The sequence below is a fragment of the Bos indicus genome, chromosome 7 (genome assembly GCF_029378745.1).
Source record: "Bos indicus isolate NIAB-ARS_2022 breed Sahiwal x Tharparkar chromosome 7, NIAB-ARS_B.indTharparkar_mat_pri_1.0, whole genome shotgun sequence".
In the NCBI taxonomy this organism is placed as follows: domain Eukaryota; kingdom Metazoa; phylum Chordata; class Mammalia; order Artiodactyla; family Bovidae; genus Bos; species Bos indicus.
In genome coordinates this window covers 62,138,552-62,153,085 of record NC_091766.1, presented here as the reverse complement: position 1 = coordinate 62,153,085, position 14,534 = coordinate 62,138,552, and the positions used below count along the sequence as shown (strand labels likewise).

At 46.9% G+C, this 14,534-nt stretch overlaps 1 protein-coding gene across 1 annotated transcript in view; it reads left to right on the top strand.

The window, feature by feature from the left end:
* CCDC69 (coiled-coil domain containing 69) overlaps positions 1 to 11,063 on the top strand; it is a 35,435-nt gene extending 24,372 nt beyond the window's left edge. Inside the window, exons 5-9 of the mRNA XM_019963519.2 lie at positions 5,426 to 5,499; positions 6,409 to 6,510; positions 7,000 to 7,119; positions 8,046 to 8,143; positions 8,777 to 11,063. Coding sequence (XP_019819078.2) covers positions 5,426 to 5,499; positions 6,409 to 6,510; positions 7,000 to 7,119; positions 8,046 to 8,143; positions 8,777 to 8,954 — 572 coding nt within the window. The 3' untranslated portion in view covers positions 8,955 to 11,063. The remainder of the gene's footprint in view (positions 1 to 5,425; positions 5,500 to 6,408; positions 6,511 to 6,999; positions 7,120 to 8,045; positions 8,144 to 8,776) is intronic.
* Positions 11,064 to 14,534: the final 3,471 nt, after the last annotated feature.

The following is a 14,534-nucleotide window of genomic DNA, read 5'->3' as shown; positions in this document are numbered from 1 at the left end:
TAATTTTGCTGAGCATCTTCTCATGTGCATGTTGATTATTTGTATAGCTTCTTTGGGGAAGGTTATCTAGATTTTTGATGCTATTGAAATTTACCTCAAAAAAGTGATAGCAATTTTTTTTCATCATCAGTATTTTTATGACTTTTCCCCAGAATTTTTTATCTTTTAAAAACACAGTTAAGATTATTTTATATGTAAAATGTATATACCGTTCTTTTTATTTAACATTGTGACAAACATGTTTGCAAGTACTTCGTCTGCTGCTAAAATGTGTGTAAAGTCTAGACCACTGCACACATGGTTTTCCTTATTTCCTGTGAGTCTAGACATAAAGATTTTAACTACTGTTTAAGTAATACTGCACTAAATGTGTTTTGCCTAAAGATGTGCCCATATTTTACATTATATCCTTAGATTTCCAGAAATGGAATAACTAGAACAGAGGTCTGAACAATTTTAGGAATCTTGAAACATATTGCAACATTAGCATAAAACGTTTTGAAATAGAACTGAAGCCTTTGCCCTGGGAATTTGAAGGGTACTAATGTACCCTGTGAAACTGGGCCTGTCAGTTGACCTCAGTTCACTTTCTACAGTATCTCTGAAACTTACTTTGAATCTCATTTCAGTATCTATATCTCTAAAGTCCTTCCCTCCTTCTCAAAGCTATTATGGGAAAACAGCTTTCTTCTCCAAGCAGAGCATTGACTTGATACTAGTTTTAGTGTTATAAAGATATTAATAAGACAATTTTCCTATTGTAAAAACCCAGAGGGGAAGGGACTGCCTGTCTTGTGTTCTTCCCAACAGTCAGAATTCTTTCATAGTTATTTTTCAGTTGCTTGGCACCTGTTAGGTGCTGCTTAAGGCCTGCCTGGTGGCTCAGTGGTAGAGAATTCACCTGCCAATTCAGGAGATGCGGTTCGATCCCTGGGTTAGAAGGATTCCCCTGGAGAAGGAAATGGCAGCCCACTCTAATATTCTTGCCTGGGAAATCCCGCAGACACAGGAGCCTGGTGGGCTATAGTCCATGGGGTTACAAAAGAGTCAGACACAACTTAGTGACTAAATGACAACAACAAAGTGAAAATTAAATAAATGACTAGAAATATACCATGGGGGAAGTGTAACTGGGAAAGGCTAGTGGTGGTTTTTTTAACACTTGATGACACTTTATTGTCTTTTATTTTCTATTTTTGTTTTTTAATTATTATACATTCAAATGGACTTTCTGATGTAGTTTCATAAATTTTAACACATATATAGATTAATGCAGCCACCACCATAATCCAATATAAAACAGTCCCATCACCCCCAAAATACTCTCTCAGACTGCCCATTTGTATTCACATCCTCTCCCACCCTAACCCCTGGGAAATACTGATCTGTTCTCCACTCATGGTTTTGTCTTTTTAAGATTATTACAGAAACAAAATAATACAATATAATATTTAACACTGGCTTCTTTCCCTCATCATGGTGCATTTGAGAGTCATCTAAGTGACTGGTTATATCAGGAATGCCTCCTATTTCGTGGCTGAATTGTGATCCATTGTTCACTCCTCCCCTTGTCCAAGTGGGGACAGGTCATTTCCAACTGGAGGTAATTATGAATAGTGCTCTCCTCAACATTTGTGTAAGGTTTCTGTGTGTTCTTAAGTTTCTTGGGTAAATATCTAGGAGTGGGATGGATAGGTCAGGTGGTACATGTATATTCAGCTTTGTGAGAATCGACTAAACTGCTTTCCTAAGGGACTGTCATTTTACCTTCCCATCAGTGATGAGTGAGTTCCACTGTTCCTTTTCACTGACACTTGTCAAGACTTTATTTTTTGCTGCTCTAATAAATAGGTAGTGATATCTCATTGTGGGTATAATTTACATCTCAATAATGATTAATCATGTTGAGCATCTTTTCTTGGGTTTATTTGCTGTCTGTATAACCTCTTTGGCAGAATGTCTGTTCAAGTCCTACGTATCTAATTAGCCTGTTTTGTTCTTACTGTTGAGTTTTGAGAGATCTTTATGTATTTTGGATACAGGTCCTTTGTATTTACAGATATTTTCTCCTAGTCCATGTGTGTGTGTTTAAGGTTTGTTTGTTTTTTCATTCTCTCATTAATAGTTTTCACAAAGCAAAGCCTTTAATTTTAATAAATTCTAGGTAATTTTTTCTTTTATCAATTATGCTGTTGGTATCATGTCTAAGAACTCTTTGCTGAACTCTAGGTAACAAAGATCTTCTCTCTTTTCTTCCAAAAATTATATGGCTTTAAGTTTTACATTTAGATCCATGATCCATATAATCATGTGATTTTCCTTTTTTATACTGTAAACATGGTAGGTTACATTAATTTGAGCCTTCAGTTTTTGAACTTGCATTAACAAAACCTCTCTTGGTATTTTTATATGTTGCTGAACTTGATTTTCTAATATTTAATTGAAGATTTTTGTCTGTGTTTATAAGGGCTACTGGTCTATAGTTTTCTTGTACCATCTGTCTGGTTGTAGTATCAGGGCAAAGCTTGCCTCATGGAACGAGCTGGGAAATGTCCCTTCCTCTTCTATCTCTGAAAGAGATTATAGAGAGTTGCACTATATCATTTTAAAATATTCAGTAGAATTTTTCAGAGAAACCTAAAGATTTAAACAGATATTTGACCATGGAGGATACACCAGATAAACACAAGAAAAGATATGCTTGGCCATTTCTTTTCTAGGCAGTATTTAAGTACAAATTTAACTTCAATGGGCTTCCCTGGTGGGTCAGCTAGTAAAGAATCTGCCTGTAATATGGGAGACCTGGGTTCTATCCTTGGGTTTGGAAGATCCCCTGGAGAATGGAAAGACTACCCACTCCAGTATTCTGGCCGGAGAATTCCATGGATTGTATAGTCCATGGGATCACAAAGAGTTGGACATGACTGAGCGACTTTCACTTTTCTAACGTAAGCCCTTAATGCTAAAAATTTCCCCCTAAGCACTGCATTATCTGCATCCTAGAAACTGACGTTTTATATTTTTTGTTCAGTTCAAAATTTCTTCTAATCTCCCTCAAGACGTCCTCTTTAGCTCGTTGACAATTTAGAAGGGTATTTCCTTCTAAGTGTTTGGACATTTTCCAGTTCTCTTTTTGTTACCGGTATCCAGTTTGATTCCTTTGCAGTCAGAGACCATAGTTTATAGTTCATTCCTTTTTTAACTTGTTACAGCTTATTTTATGATTCAAGATATGGTCTATCTTATGAATGCTTCATGTGCCCTCAGAAAGAATGTGTATTCTGCTGTTGAGTACTTTATAAATTAATCAGTTAAAACAAGTTGGCAGTATTGTTCAGGTCTATATTCTTACTGATTGTCTGCCTATGTTTTCTATCGAGTATTGAGGAATGTTTAAGTCTTAACTGTACTTGTGTATTCGTCTGTTTCTCCTTTCAGTTCTGTCGGTTTTTGCTTCATGTCATTTGAAGAATAACTATACTTGTATAGATATTTAAGGTTGTTATGTCTTCCTGGAGAATAGACCCCTTTATCATGATGTAATGTACTTCTTCATCCCTGAAAATCTTCCTTATTCTTAAATGTTGCTTTTTCATTCTTTTACTTTTAACCTACCTGTGACATATTTAATGTAGGTATCTTCTAGGGATTAAAATGAGCTAGTGAACTTTTGAAGATCCATAGAAATTACCATAAATCTGAACAAAAGCCAGAAAGATACTGGAAAAAAAAATGGACAGAGCCTCAGGTATCCGTAAAATAATCCTAAGATGTCTGACATTTGTGTCAGACTCAGAAAGGATGCGGTGCAGAAAAACTATTCGAAGAAGGAATGGTTGGACGCTTCCCAGATTTGGCAAAAAATCATCCTACAGGTGAAAGATGTGTATTGAACCCCAAAGCAAGCCCAACAAAATCCACACTCAAACATATCTCTTTTTTTAAACTAATGACAAAAAAATCTGGAACAGAACCAAAGAAAAATGGTGCATTACGTAGAAGAAATAAGTTTGAATGAATTGTGGATTTCTCATTAGAAAGCTTGGAGGCTACAAGGAATAAGAACATTTTAAAAGTGCTAAAATAAAAGAACTGTAAATCAAGAATCCTATCTTCAGAAAAAAATGTTCTTCGGGAAAGAAGGTGAAATAGAGACATTCTAGATGAAGAAACACTAAAAGAATTCATCACCAACAGACTCTTTTTTATGTCATCTCTGTTCCTCTATTGAGCCCCCCAAGTGAGTTTTCACTTCATTTTTTGTTGTTGTTGTTCTAAAATTCCCTCCTGGTGTTAATGTTTGGTTACACTTTCTAATTTTTCATTCTTTGTTTTCAACCTTTGTTTTCAAAGGTTTTTTCACCTTTGTTTCAGGGCTTCCTTATATATATAGTGGCTTCCTTAAGGTCCCTTCATAATTCCAACGGGCTTCCCTTGTAGCTCAGTCAGTAAAGAATCTGCCTGCAATGCAGAAGACCTGGCTTTGATTCCTGGGTCAGGGAGATCCCCTGGAGGACGAAATCTGTGGCACCTCAGTGTTGGCATCTGTTCAATGTCTTTTCTCAGGAGAGATGAGATTTTCCCACTTTGTATGCTGAATATTTAGAGTTGTCACCTGGGGAATTTTGGATTTGTATGCTGAGCAATTTTGTATTGCATTCTGAACATTTTGAGTATTTGAATACATCAGATTCTGGGTCCTGTTTAAATTAAATAAATACCTTGGTTGAGCAGTGCTTTGAATTCTGATCTTCTTGCCCAGTCTGCCTGCCACAATTTACTGTTCAGAGTCTGAAAATAGTTGTGCCATTCATTCTGTCCTGGTTTTATAGCTAAATTCAGGAGACCGGATGGCATGTGCTCCCTTCATCTTACTTGGAACCGAACCTGTCTTGGCAAATTACCTGTCCCATAATTTATCAAAAAGTTTTAAATTCGTTTTTATAACAATTTATATAGTTTTTCTAGAGCTGACCTTATCCATTTTGATAGCTCTATCACATTTATATTACTGAGCATTCTCTTCCTTGTGTCACTGCCGCTATGACCCAGGCCCCTTGCATCCCTGGGCTTTCGGCTGTATTACACTTTCCTGTTCTCTGTCCTGTTTCCCATCCCACCCAGTGACTGGTCATTTCCCTCTTGTCTTCTTTCAATTGAGACAAGGTTGGAATTTTCCGAAAGGAACTTTGTAGAGGAGGCAGGATGCAAGATCTTCCCAGGATCTCATTTGTTTCCCTTTCCATGAGCTTCTATTAAATATCTGCTATAGTTCTAGTTCAGCCCCAAGCCCATGAGATAGAAAGATGAATACAAGCACTCTCAGACTCGTGACCCCTATGGTCCCAAGGGGTCACCTGGGCTCTCTGGCCCTGTGGGGTGAAGTGTCAGGGCTCTGAGCTCACTGCGTCTCCTTTTCCTCCAGTCCTCCAGGCCTCCTATGAGCAGGACAAGGAAGCCCTTACCCACTCCTTCCAGGAGGCCAAGGCGGCCCTGCAGGTGAGAAGGGTTGGGCCATGTGAGTCTCTGTGATGTGGCCACCCTGCTGTCAGCTCAGGAGGTCTTGGTCTGAGATGAGGGTTGGCCTCTTTTTCAGGGATGGTTGGGAGCATCTTGGAGACGTCTTGGGCCTGGGGCCACGGTATGATTAGAGCCGAGGGTGGCTGCTCAGTGAGCTGTGGAAGAATGAAGGAAGGCCTCTGACCCAGATTGACTGGTCAGGGATTTTCTAGAGAGGGTGAGGTCTAAGCTGGAATCTGAGGGTGGGTTGGAATTTTTCAGATGAGAAAGGGTAGGAAGAGTGCCTTAGCAGAAAACAAACATACAAAAAACACGTGTTTAAACACATGGAGGAAAGGGGAAAAAGTACAGAGTAGCTGTGGAACTGAAACAAGTCCAGGAGACCTGGGTATAGAGCATGAGGGGGAAACAGTGGAGGCCAGAGAGGAAGGCAGGGACCAAACGATGGGAGTCTGTGAGCCCCAGTAAGGGGGTGCCCTATCCTAGAGGCGACGGACAAAGTTTAGGTGGAGGAAAATCCTTGACAGGAGAGCAGTATGGAGGCAGGCATGTACCTGGCAGCTGCAAGAGTGATGTGATGTTGGCTGCAGGAGAAGGCATGTAGAGGGAGCAGTGAGAGAAGAGACAGAGCAAGGATGCTGAGCCTGGCTTGCATGTACTTTGAATGCCAGTCTGCCACCAGCCGTGAATACCGACATCATCCCCAAGGGTATGGAGAGCTGGGGCTGTATGTTTTGAGCAGTGGTTGAAGTAGCTTAAGCCTGCAGTGCTGGGTAGAGCAAAGACAGACTGAAGAGGCCAACACTGACCCCTCCCCAAGGGGTGGGGAAGTCCACCTCCAGCCTTATGAGCCAGGCTTGCCTCATCTCCTGTCTGCTCCCCCTCCAGGAGACCATTGACAGACTGACCGCACAGATAGAGGCCTTCCAGGCCAAGATGAAGAGGGCAGAGGAGTCCATCCTGAGCCGAGACTACAAGAAGCACATCCAGGTAGGAGGCAGTCCCCACAGCCTGTCCTCCTTCAGTCTCCAGAAAGGTCCAGGTCTGGGCAACAGGAAAGGCCAGTCCCTCTTCCAGGTTGGGGCTAGAACTGATGCTGTTACCTTAATGAGGGTCTGGAAGAAACAGTGTCCCCATGTCACTAAGGGGGAACGTAAAGATCAGAGAGAAGCACGTGGGTGGTCAAGTGCTCATGCTCTGGACTCAGAATGAAGTGCCAAGAGCAGACCTACCACGTAGCAGAAGCAACTTAACCTCTGTGAACCACGGTTTCCTCGTCCGTGATGGTGCGGGCGCAGCAGGCACTGTTGGAATAGAGTAAGATACAGCACGTTAAGCACTTGCCACAGGCCAAGAAGGGGAGGTGACTTGTCAAACACCGTTGGGGGCAGAATGGGGAGGAGGGAGGTAGCCCACTCTCCCCACTGCTCTCCCCTCCCCATGCTGGCTGGTCTAAGGTTACTCTGTGTTCCTGTCTAGGAGCACGGGAGCCTCAGCCAGTTCTGGGAGCAGGAGCTGGAGAGCTTACACTTTGTCATCGAGATGAAGAATGAGCGAATCCATGAGCTGGACAAGCGGCTGATCCTCATGGAGACAGTGGTCCGTGGCTGGCAGCAGCTGGGATGAGGGATGGGGAAGGGGGCTAGGGGAAGGCAGCCTTACGCTTCCACTTTCTGGGTATTTCCTCTGTCATGTGTGCAGAGGGTAGGTACTGATTATACTCTGAGGAAGGCCCAGCCTGGTCCACACCAGCTTTGACTTGCCGCCCATGCTGGCCCTTGAGTCCCTGGGGCTGGTCTGGGCCCAGCAGTGGCTCCTTCTCATCCTGGTCTTGTACTTTTTGACTATGCGCGACGCTATCACTTGGGTGACACCAGAGCAAGTAGCCTGGCTAACCAGGAGGGCCTGGAAGATGTCACAGGTCTGGCAAGGGTTGAGGAAGGAGTCAATGCCGGAAAAAAAAAAAAAATCAGACAGATATGGGAAATCAGAGTCAGCAAGGACGGGCCTGGGCAGTGGTGGGCGTCAGGGACACGGTGGCTTTGTCTCCAGAAGGAAGGCCTTGGGGGATTTAGGATTGAATCCAAACAGATTATGTTACATTGTCCTGGAAGAAGTTCCCTGGCCTCTTGTGTGCCGCACAACATAAAGTTAGACCATTTCAGTGGACCCTTATCCATTTTGTTCAACCATTTTTTGTGGATTAGCATAACAGATACACTTACATTTATATACATTATTTATTTCTGTCTTTTGGAGAACCAAACTATTTTTTTTCTCTTGGGAACTGATGGAGATTTTAGATGGTAGTGGCTGTCTTCTTTTTTTAATACTCATCTGGCGAAGTGAAAAGTTGGCAGTCCTGCGTTCACGCCTTAGTTGCATTGTTCCAAGTAATCTTAGTGCCTCGTGAAATGTAACATTTGGTCTAAAGTGAATCAGTGTTTTTGGTGGCCACGGATAAGAGGGAGGTGATAGTACACGTTGTGCCGGGGGCTTTCTGAGCTCACTCTGATTTGTTATAGAAAGAAAAAAATCTGCTGTTGGAGGAGAAGATCACCACCCTACAGCAGGAGAACGAGGACCTCCACGCCAGAGGACGCAACCAGATGGTTGTGTCAAGGTAGCTGCTCCCATGCCCTGCTCCTCCCACCCCACCGCTTATTTTTTGTGAATTTCCAGTTGGGAGAGTCTGCAGGAGGCCCAAGCCTGTCTGGGGGAGGAGGTTGGCTCCTCTTTGCTTGGGGGTCAGGAGTCCCAAGGGACCAGCTCTGCCCGGAAACAGAAGTAGCAGGACTGATTAATATCTGTTTATCCCCATCCCAGCTGAGTGGGCTCCATGGGAAAGCCCAGTTCAGGAAGAAGGAACAGGAAGCTTAGGGTTCAAGAGGCCAAAAGAATGACTGAATCAGTGGTAAGGGGTCGGTCAATGACAGCTGAGATCATGTGTCAGATGTAATTTGTTGACAACATATTATCTCATCTAATCCTGATCATTATACTGACTCTGAGAGCCGGTCCTGTTAGCATTCCCATTTTGCAAGTTTGCCCAGAGTGAATACCTGGGGCAGAATTACAGTTCTTAGAGGTGGAGCAGATCTGAACCCAAAGCTGAGGGCCACCTTGGTCAACAGCTGGAGTTGCCTTTTCAAGTGGGGCCACCGGGCAGGCTTTCTGGAGGAATGGGCTGGTCTTTGCAGTTGCTGGAGGCCCTGAGAGGTGGTCCCCTCAGGCAGCGCCGGCTTTGTGTCCACAGGCAGCTCTCGGAGGACCTGCTTCTTGCCCGTGAGGCCCTGGAGAAGGAGTCGCAATCACGGCGGCAGCTCCAGCAGGAGAAGGAGGAGCTGCTGTACCGGGTCCTCGGGGCTGACGCTGCCCCTGCCTTCCCTCTGGCCTCTGTCACCCCCACTGAGGTCTCCTTCCTGGCCACATAGGGCCTGGGCCTCTAGGATGCCTGCGGTCACAGCTTCCTCTCCAGGACCTAGTAGAGAAGGCAGCAGGGGCCTCTTGTCCTTTTCCCAGAAGGGGATCAGGGCAGGAGTGACACGGGGAGCCAGGGTGTGTGCCCAGCAGGCCCTGGGGGCTTGGGCCACACAGAATCACCTGGGGGCTGCTTAGGCCCCGAGCAGCGCCCTCCCTCGAGCCGGTGCAGAGGACAAGCGAGAGGAATCCTTTTGTTCCCCGCCCCACCCCGACCCTTCTCTCTGTTCAGGTCAGGGAGTACTGAGGCTTTCCCCAGGGGCAACCGTGCCACACTGGGCATCCGACCAAGAGGGAACACACCCCTGGTCCTAACTTGTCAGCTTTGCTGCCAGCTCCTCAGTGACCTAACTTGCCCCAGCCACCTCACCCCGCCTGGCCTTTCCTCAGCCTGTAAACCAGTTAGGGCAACTGAACAGACCACCCTTGAGTCACTCACTGTTCCATTCTAGACTTGTCTGAAGGTCAGACTAGGGGCTGGGGGGTCAGCAGGGAAGGGTGGAGACCGCACGCTGTGAAATCAAAGTGGGGAGGCACTGGAGTCCCTTGCCCCCTGGGCAGAGCATCGGGCACGCCACCGGCCCCAGGCCCAGAGTCTGGTCCATCCAAGGGCTAAGGCCAGAGCTCCTCCTCCTGGACCAGGCAGGGTTCACTTGGCACCTTCCTGCTCCCGCAGCCTCAGCACCATCAGGACTCGGGTGCCCCCTAGTGGATCTAAGTACCCTCAACAGCCAGAGCTGGAACCTCATCCCCATGCAGATGAGGAAACCGAGGCGGGGAGAGGGACCCAGAGCCAGGACTGGGGCTCATCTGTCATCTGAGCGTACTTTGTCTTCCTCCCTGAAGTCTAGGAGGTCAGGTATGAGACGTGGTCTTTCTCCTTGCTCTGTTTGCCCCACCCTGACCAGTCTCTCAGTCCTGCTGTCCACTCAGTCCCTTCTAGCACCCCGACCCCAGGCCTGTAGATCCTGGCCCTCAGCCTCCCCATCAGTGCAGAGGGATGGCTGGAGGAACTAACCTCGGCAGGCCTGTCCAAGCCTGACCATCTGTGGATTCAAGATTCTTCTCAGGAAGCACTGGGTCATCTGGAGACAGTAACAATCCCGTCTCTGTATCAGCATTTTGATTAAATGCCTTCACATACACCTCACTCCCCTTCTGTGAAAGATCCTCCAAGCAGCTTCTTTCCAAGCTTTAGCAGAGGGCACACTGAGATCACAAGATCCAGTGGGCCTTGCCTGAGGTTCCCAGCCCCCAGGGGCCAGCGTGTAGGAAAGGTCGACTCATGGGAACAGAGGTTTCCTGCATCAACCCAGACCGCTTTCTTCATTCCCCTCCATCTGGGCTTCATCCATTTCTCCTTCTAGGTATTCAGATGTAACTCTGCTTCTCCAAACCTGTGCAAACACATTATCCAGGAGCCTTGGGGACAGCTCTGGATGTGAATGGTCACAACCGATAAAAGAAGGGGTGGCCAAGTAATTTGGGAAACTCTAAGTTCACTCAAGTTACACAGCTCTGCTGTTGGCTCAGACAGCTAAGAATCCACCCACAATGCAGGAGACCTGGGTTTAATCCTTGGGCTGGGAAGATCCCCTGGAGGAGGGCATGGCAACCCACACCAGTATTCTTGGCTGGAGAATCCCATAGAGAGGAGCCTGCCAGGCTAGAGTCCATGGGGTCGCAAATAGTCAGACATGACTGAGCAACTAACCACACAGGTTCACTCAAGTTACACAGCTCTGCAAACTGCAGGACTTTTCAGATCCTTTAATATGCTAATGTGCATTGCAAATTCACAAAGAAGGAGCCAAGAATCCAGCGTCTCTTAAACATCTTTAACCAAGTTTCTCCCCCAACCTGAGCTCTTCAGGCTGCAGAATGCAAATTAGAAAACATTGTTCTAATTGAGAAGGGTCGGGCCAGGCTGGAGAAGGGGCAGGTTGAGGGAGGTGGGGTTTCCCTCGTGTAGCCTGTGGTGGCTGTGAAGAGGTGAGCTGTGGTCATACCTTCACCCTGGGGCAGGCAAGCTATGGAAAATAAAAAGAACACGTGATACTGCATTCATCTGGCCTTGCTTTCCTGGGAGAGAGAGGAAGTGGGTCTTTACACAAAGCCTCTGCTGGGGGCAGCATTCCTTGCTGAGTAAGTCTTGGGAGCTGAGGGACTCACCAGCAGTTCTGGACTTCTCAGGAACTGGCATCCCATGGGCCCTGGCCTTACCCAGGCTTGGTGTTGGGGCTGAGGCTGGAGTAAAGGCTGGCTCAAATGCTGCCTGTCAGAATAGGCCAAGGCTTGGAGTGAGGCCCTGAGGCTGAAACAAGAGGTGAAAGCACTGATGGGCTGGCAGAGTGTAAGGGTGATGGTGAAGGTTCTTTCTGCTTTTTAGGGGCACCTCCTAGAAAATCCCATGGACGGAGGAGCCTGGTAGGCTGCAGTCCATGGGGTCGCTAAGAGTCGGACACGACTGAGCGAATTCACTTTCACTTTTCACTTTCATCCATTGGAGAAGGAAATGGCAACCCACTCCAGTGTTCTTGCCTGGAGAATCCCAGGGACGGGAAGCCTGGTGGGCTGCTGTCTATGGGTCACACACAGTCTGATACGACTGAAGCGACTTAGCAGCAGTAGCAGCCTTGGCATCAAAACCACCAAGGTTCACACAGTTACCTACCCCTGCTTCTACCCGCTGCTCTACACCTGGATGCCAGGGGTCAGGGTGCAGGGGGACACAAGGACATGGGTGGTAGCTGTCCCCACACCCTGGGGTTCCTGGCCTGGCAGGTATCAATGGCAGCATCCCTGGCCTAGGTCTTTTCCACACAGAGGGTGCTCCCTGCATCCCACCTGGCTCTCCTAGCACATCGTGTATCGCTGTGGGCCTGGCGCTGACATCAGGGGGTGGGCCCAGCTGCAGGGACAAAATTTTACTGTCTATCAGCTGCCCCATGTGCTGTCTCTGCATGGGGCATGGTGGGCAGGTAAGAGGCACAGTGAGAGAATAGTGACGTGGCCACCGTCACACGTCAGTATCAGAGCACCTGAAAGGCCAGGTGTCTGTGGACAAAGATAAGCTGTTCAGGTCCCTGGAGAGAAGCTGAGGGCTCCTCCCCAGTGGAGGAGAGACATAAGGTAACTCGGTACTTCCTGGAATGGGTTTTGTCGCACTCTTCTGTACCAAGATCGCTGAAGCTCGGATGGCGGGTTTAGGGGAGAAAGAAGGGTCTGCCATGGAGAGAAGGGGAGAGACATGGGTACACACATGTTGAACTGATTGTTAGAATGGTTGGAATAAAGATCTGAGTTGGAGCCTGAACAAAATAGCTGGGTATGAGGACATAGAGCTCACCTCCCCCCACAAACACACCAAAAACACATCTACGTGTACAATAAGCCTCTCAGAATTCTATCTGGAAACTGGAAGAGTTCCTGTGTAACCAAGGCTACGAAAAGATTCCCACAGAATCAGGTAGGACGGGAAGAAAAGCACTGGGTGAGCACCTGTGACCCTGGGAGGGGACTGAGAAGGAAATCTGATCACACGAGTGGACACTCATCCTGGGGAGTGAGCGGGTGGAGCCACAGACTGGACGTTCCAGTCCTAGGGTCCCACACAGAAGGGACAAGCCCTTGTGGCTGCCTGGAGAACCAGTGGGACTGACAGAAATGCTGGCAGAGCCTAGACTCCACTCATGAGGAGTACATGGGTGCTGACCTGTCAATAGACAGGGCAGAGAGGTCTGCCCTAGCAACAACCACCTCACCGATCTGAGCGAATGCCCGGCCCCACTCAGTCCACACCACAGCCTGGCACTGGGTCTAGGACAGCCAGGATCTGGGAACAGAGCGTCTAGGGATGCAGAGGCGACCCGTGGGCCTGGAGTGTGTGTGGTCCAGGTGGGGCAGCAGTGGCCACTGTGGCACCTGCTCTAACAGCATCACATGGTCTTATAATAGCTGTAAATGGAGTACAATATGTAAAAGTTTTGATTCACTATGTTGTACGCTTTTAACATGTCATATACTAACCATACTCCAATTAAAAATTATGAAAATGAAACTTTAAAAGAGGGAGACATTGGTCCCATCCACTGCCACCTCTAAAGTGGGGAACTGAATGCAGTGTCCCCTAGGCCAGGGGGTTGCTCATCTGACAGGGAAGCAGAACTGGCCGATAGCTGTACAGCTGTGCCATCTCATATAATCCTCCCTGAGGATGAAGAAGAGCTCCTCTGGGTCTGGAAGGAGAGAATGAGCTTGCCTGACTTCTAGCTTCCTGATGTTCTACCACTACCTACAAGCAGGAGGTCCCTGGTGGGGACTTGAAATCCCGCTTTTCCTCCCCATCCCCATTCTCCATGCTCCTTGCTCTCTTATATGGGGTCCTGCACTGAAGACTAAAAACCAGTTTACCAGTTTCAGTTTGTCATCAGTTTGCTGTGCATCTGCAGTCTCCCTCCCTTTCTGATCTTAGTGTTTTCGTTTATACAATGACGGTGTTCATACCAGTTGGTCTCTAAAGGGCCCTTTGTGAAAAACATCACTGGAAGTACTGAACTAGAAGTCCAGGTTTCTGATTTGATTCCTAACCTTGCCACCTGCTAGCTGTGGGACCTTAAACAAATCCCTTTCTTCCTGTGAGCCTTGGTTGTTTATCAAGTGGAAGCAATAATCCTACTCTGGCCTATTTTGCAGAGCTGATAAGAAGCAAATGAGATACTGGTTATGAGACGCCAGGCCTGTGGGAGGCAAACATTCGTCAAACTCTTTCATGGTACTCTGAGCAACACAATCTCAAATCAGATTCTTCGGTACATCATGGTGCAGTGAGTAGGAATTCTGAATATCTGGGGACCAGTTTTCTAGAGCAGTGCTACCAATAGAACTTTCTGCACTGACATCTGTGTTGCTGAATATGTAACCACTAGTCACATGTAGCGGAGAAGGCAATGGCACCCCACTCCAGTACTCTTGCCTGGAAAATCCCATGGACAGAGGAACCTGGTAGGCTGCAGTCCATGGGGTCCCTAAGAGTCGGACACGACTGAGTGACTTCACTTTCACTTTTCACTTTCATCCATTGGAGAAGGAAATGGCAACCCACTCCAGTGTTCTTGCCTGGAGAATCCCAGGGACGGGGGAGCCTGGTGGGCTGCCGTCTATGGGGTTGCACAGAGTCGGACACGACTGAAGTGACTTAGCAGCAGCAGTCACATGTAGCTATAGGGCTCTTCAAATGTAGCTAGTGCAACTTGGGAACAGGATTTTAAGCTTTTAGTTAATTTGGATTTAAATAGCCACATCTGTTAAAAGCCTTCTGTATTGGGTGAAGCAGCTCAGAGGTAGACAAATGCATAGATTTCTTAACTTTGACTGCACAGTAGAGTCACTGAGGTGCTTGTAAGATAACCAATTCCTGGGCCCCACCTCCAGACCAAACCCATTGGAACATGGCTTGAGGTGAGGATTTAGTGCCAGTAGTTTTAAAGTTCCCCAGTTGGGGACTTCCCTAGTGATCCAGTGGCTAAGACTCC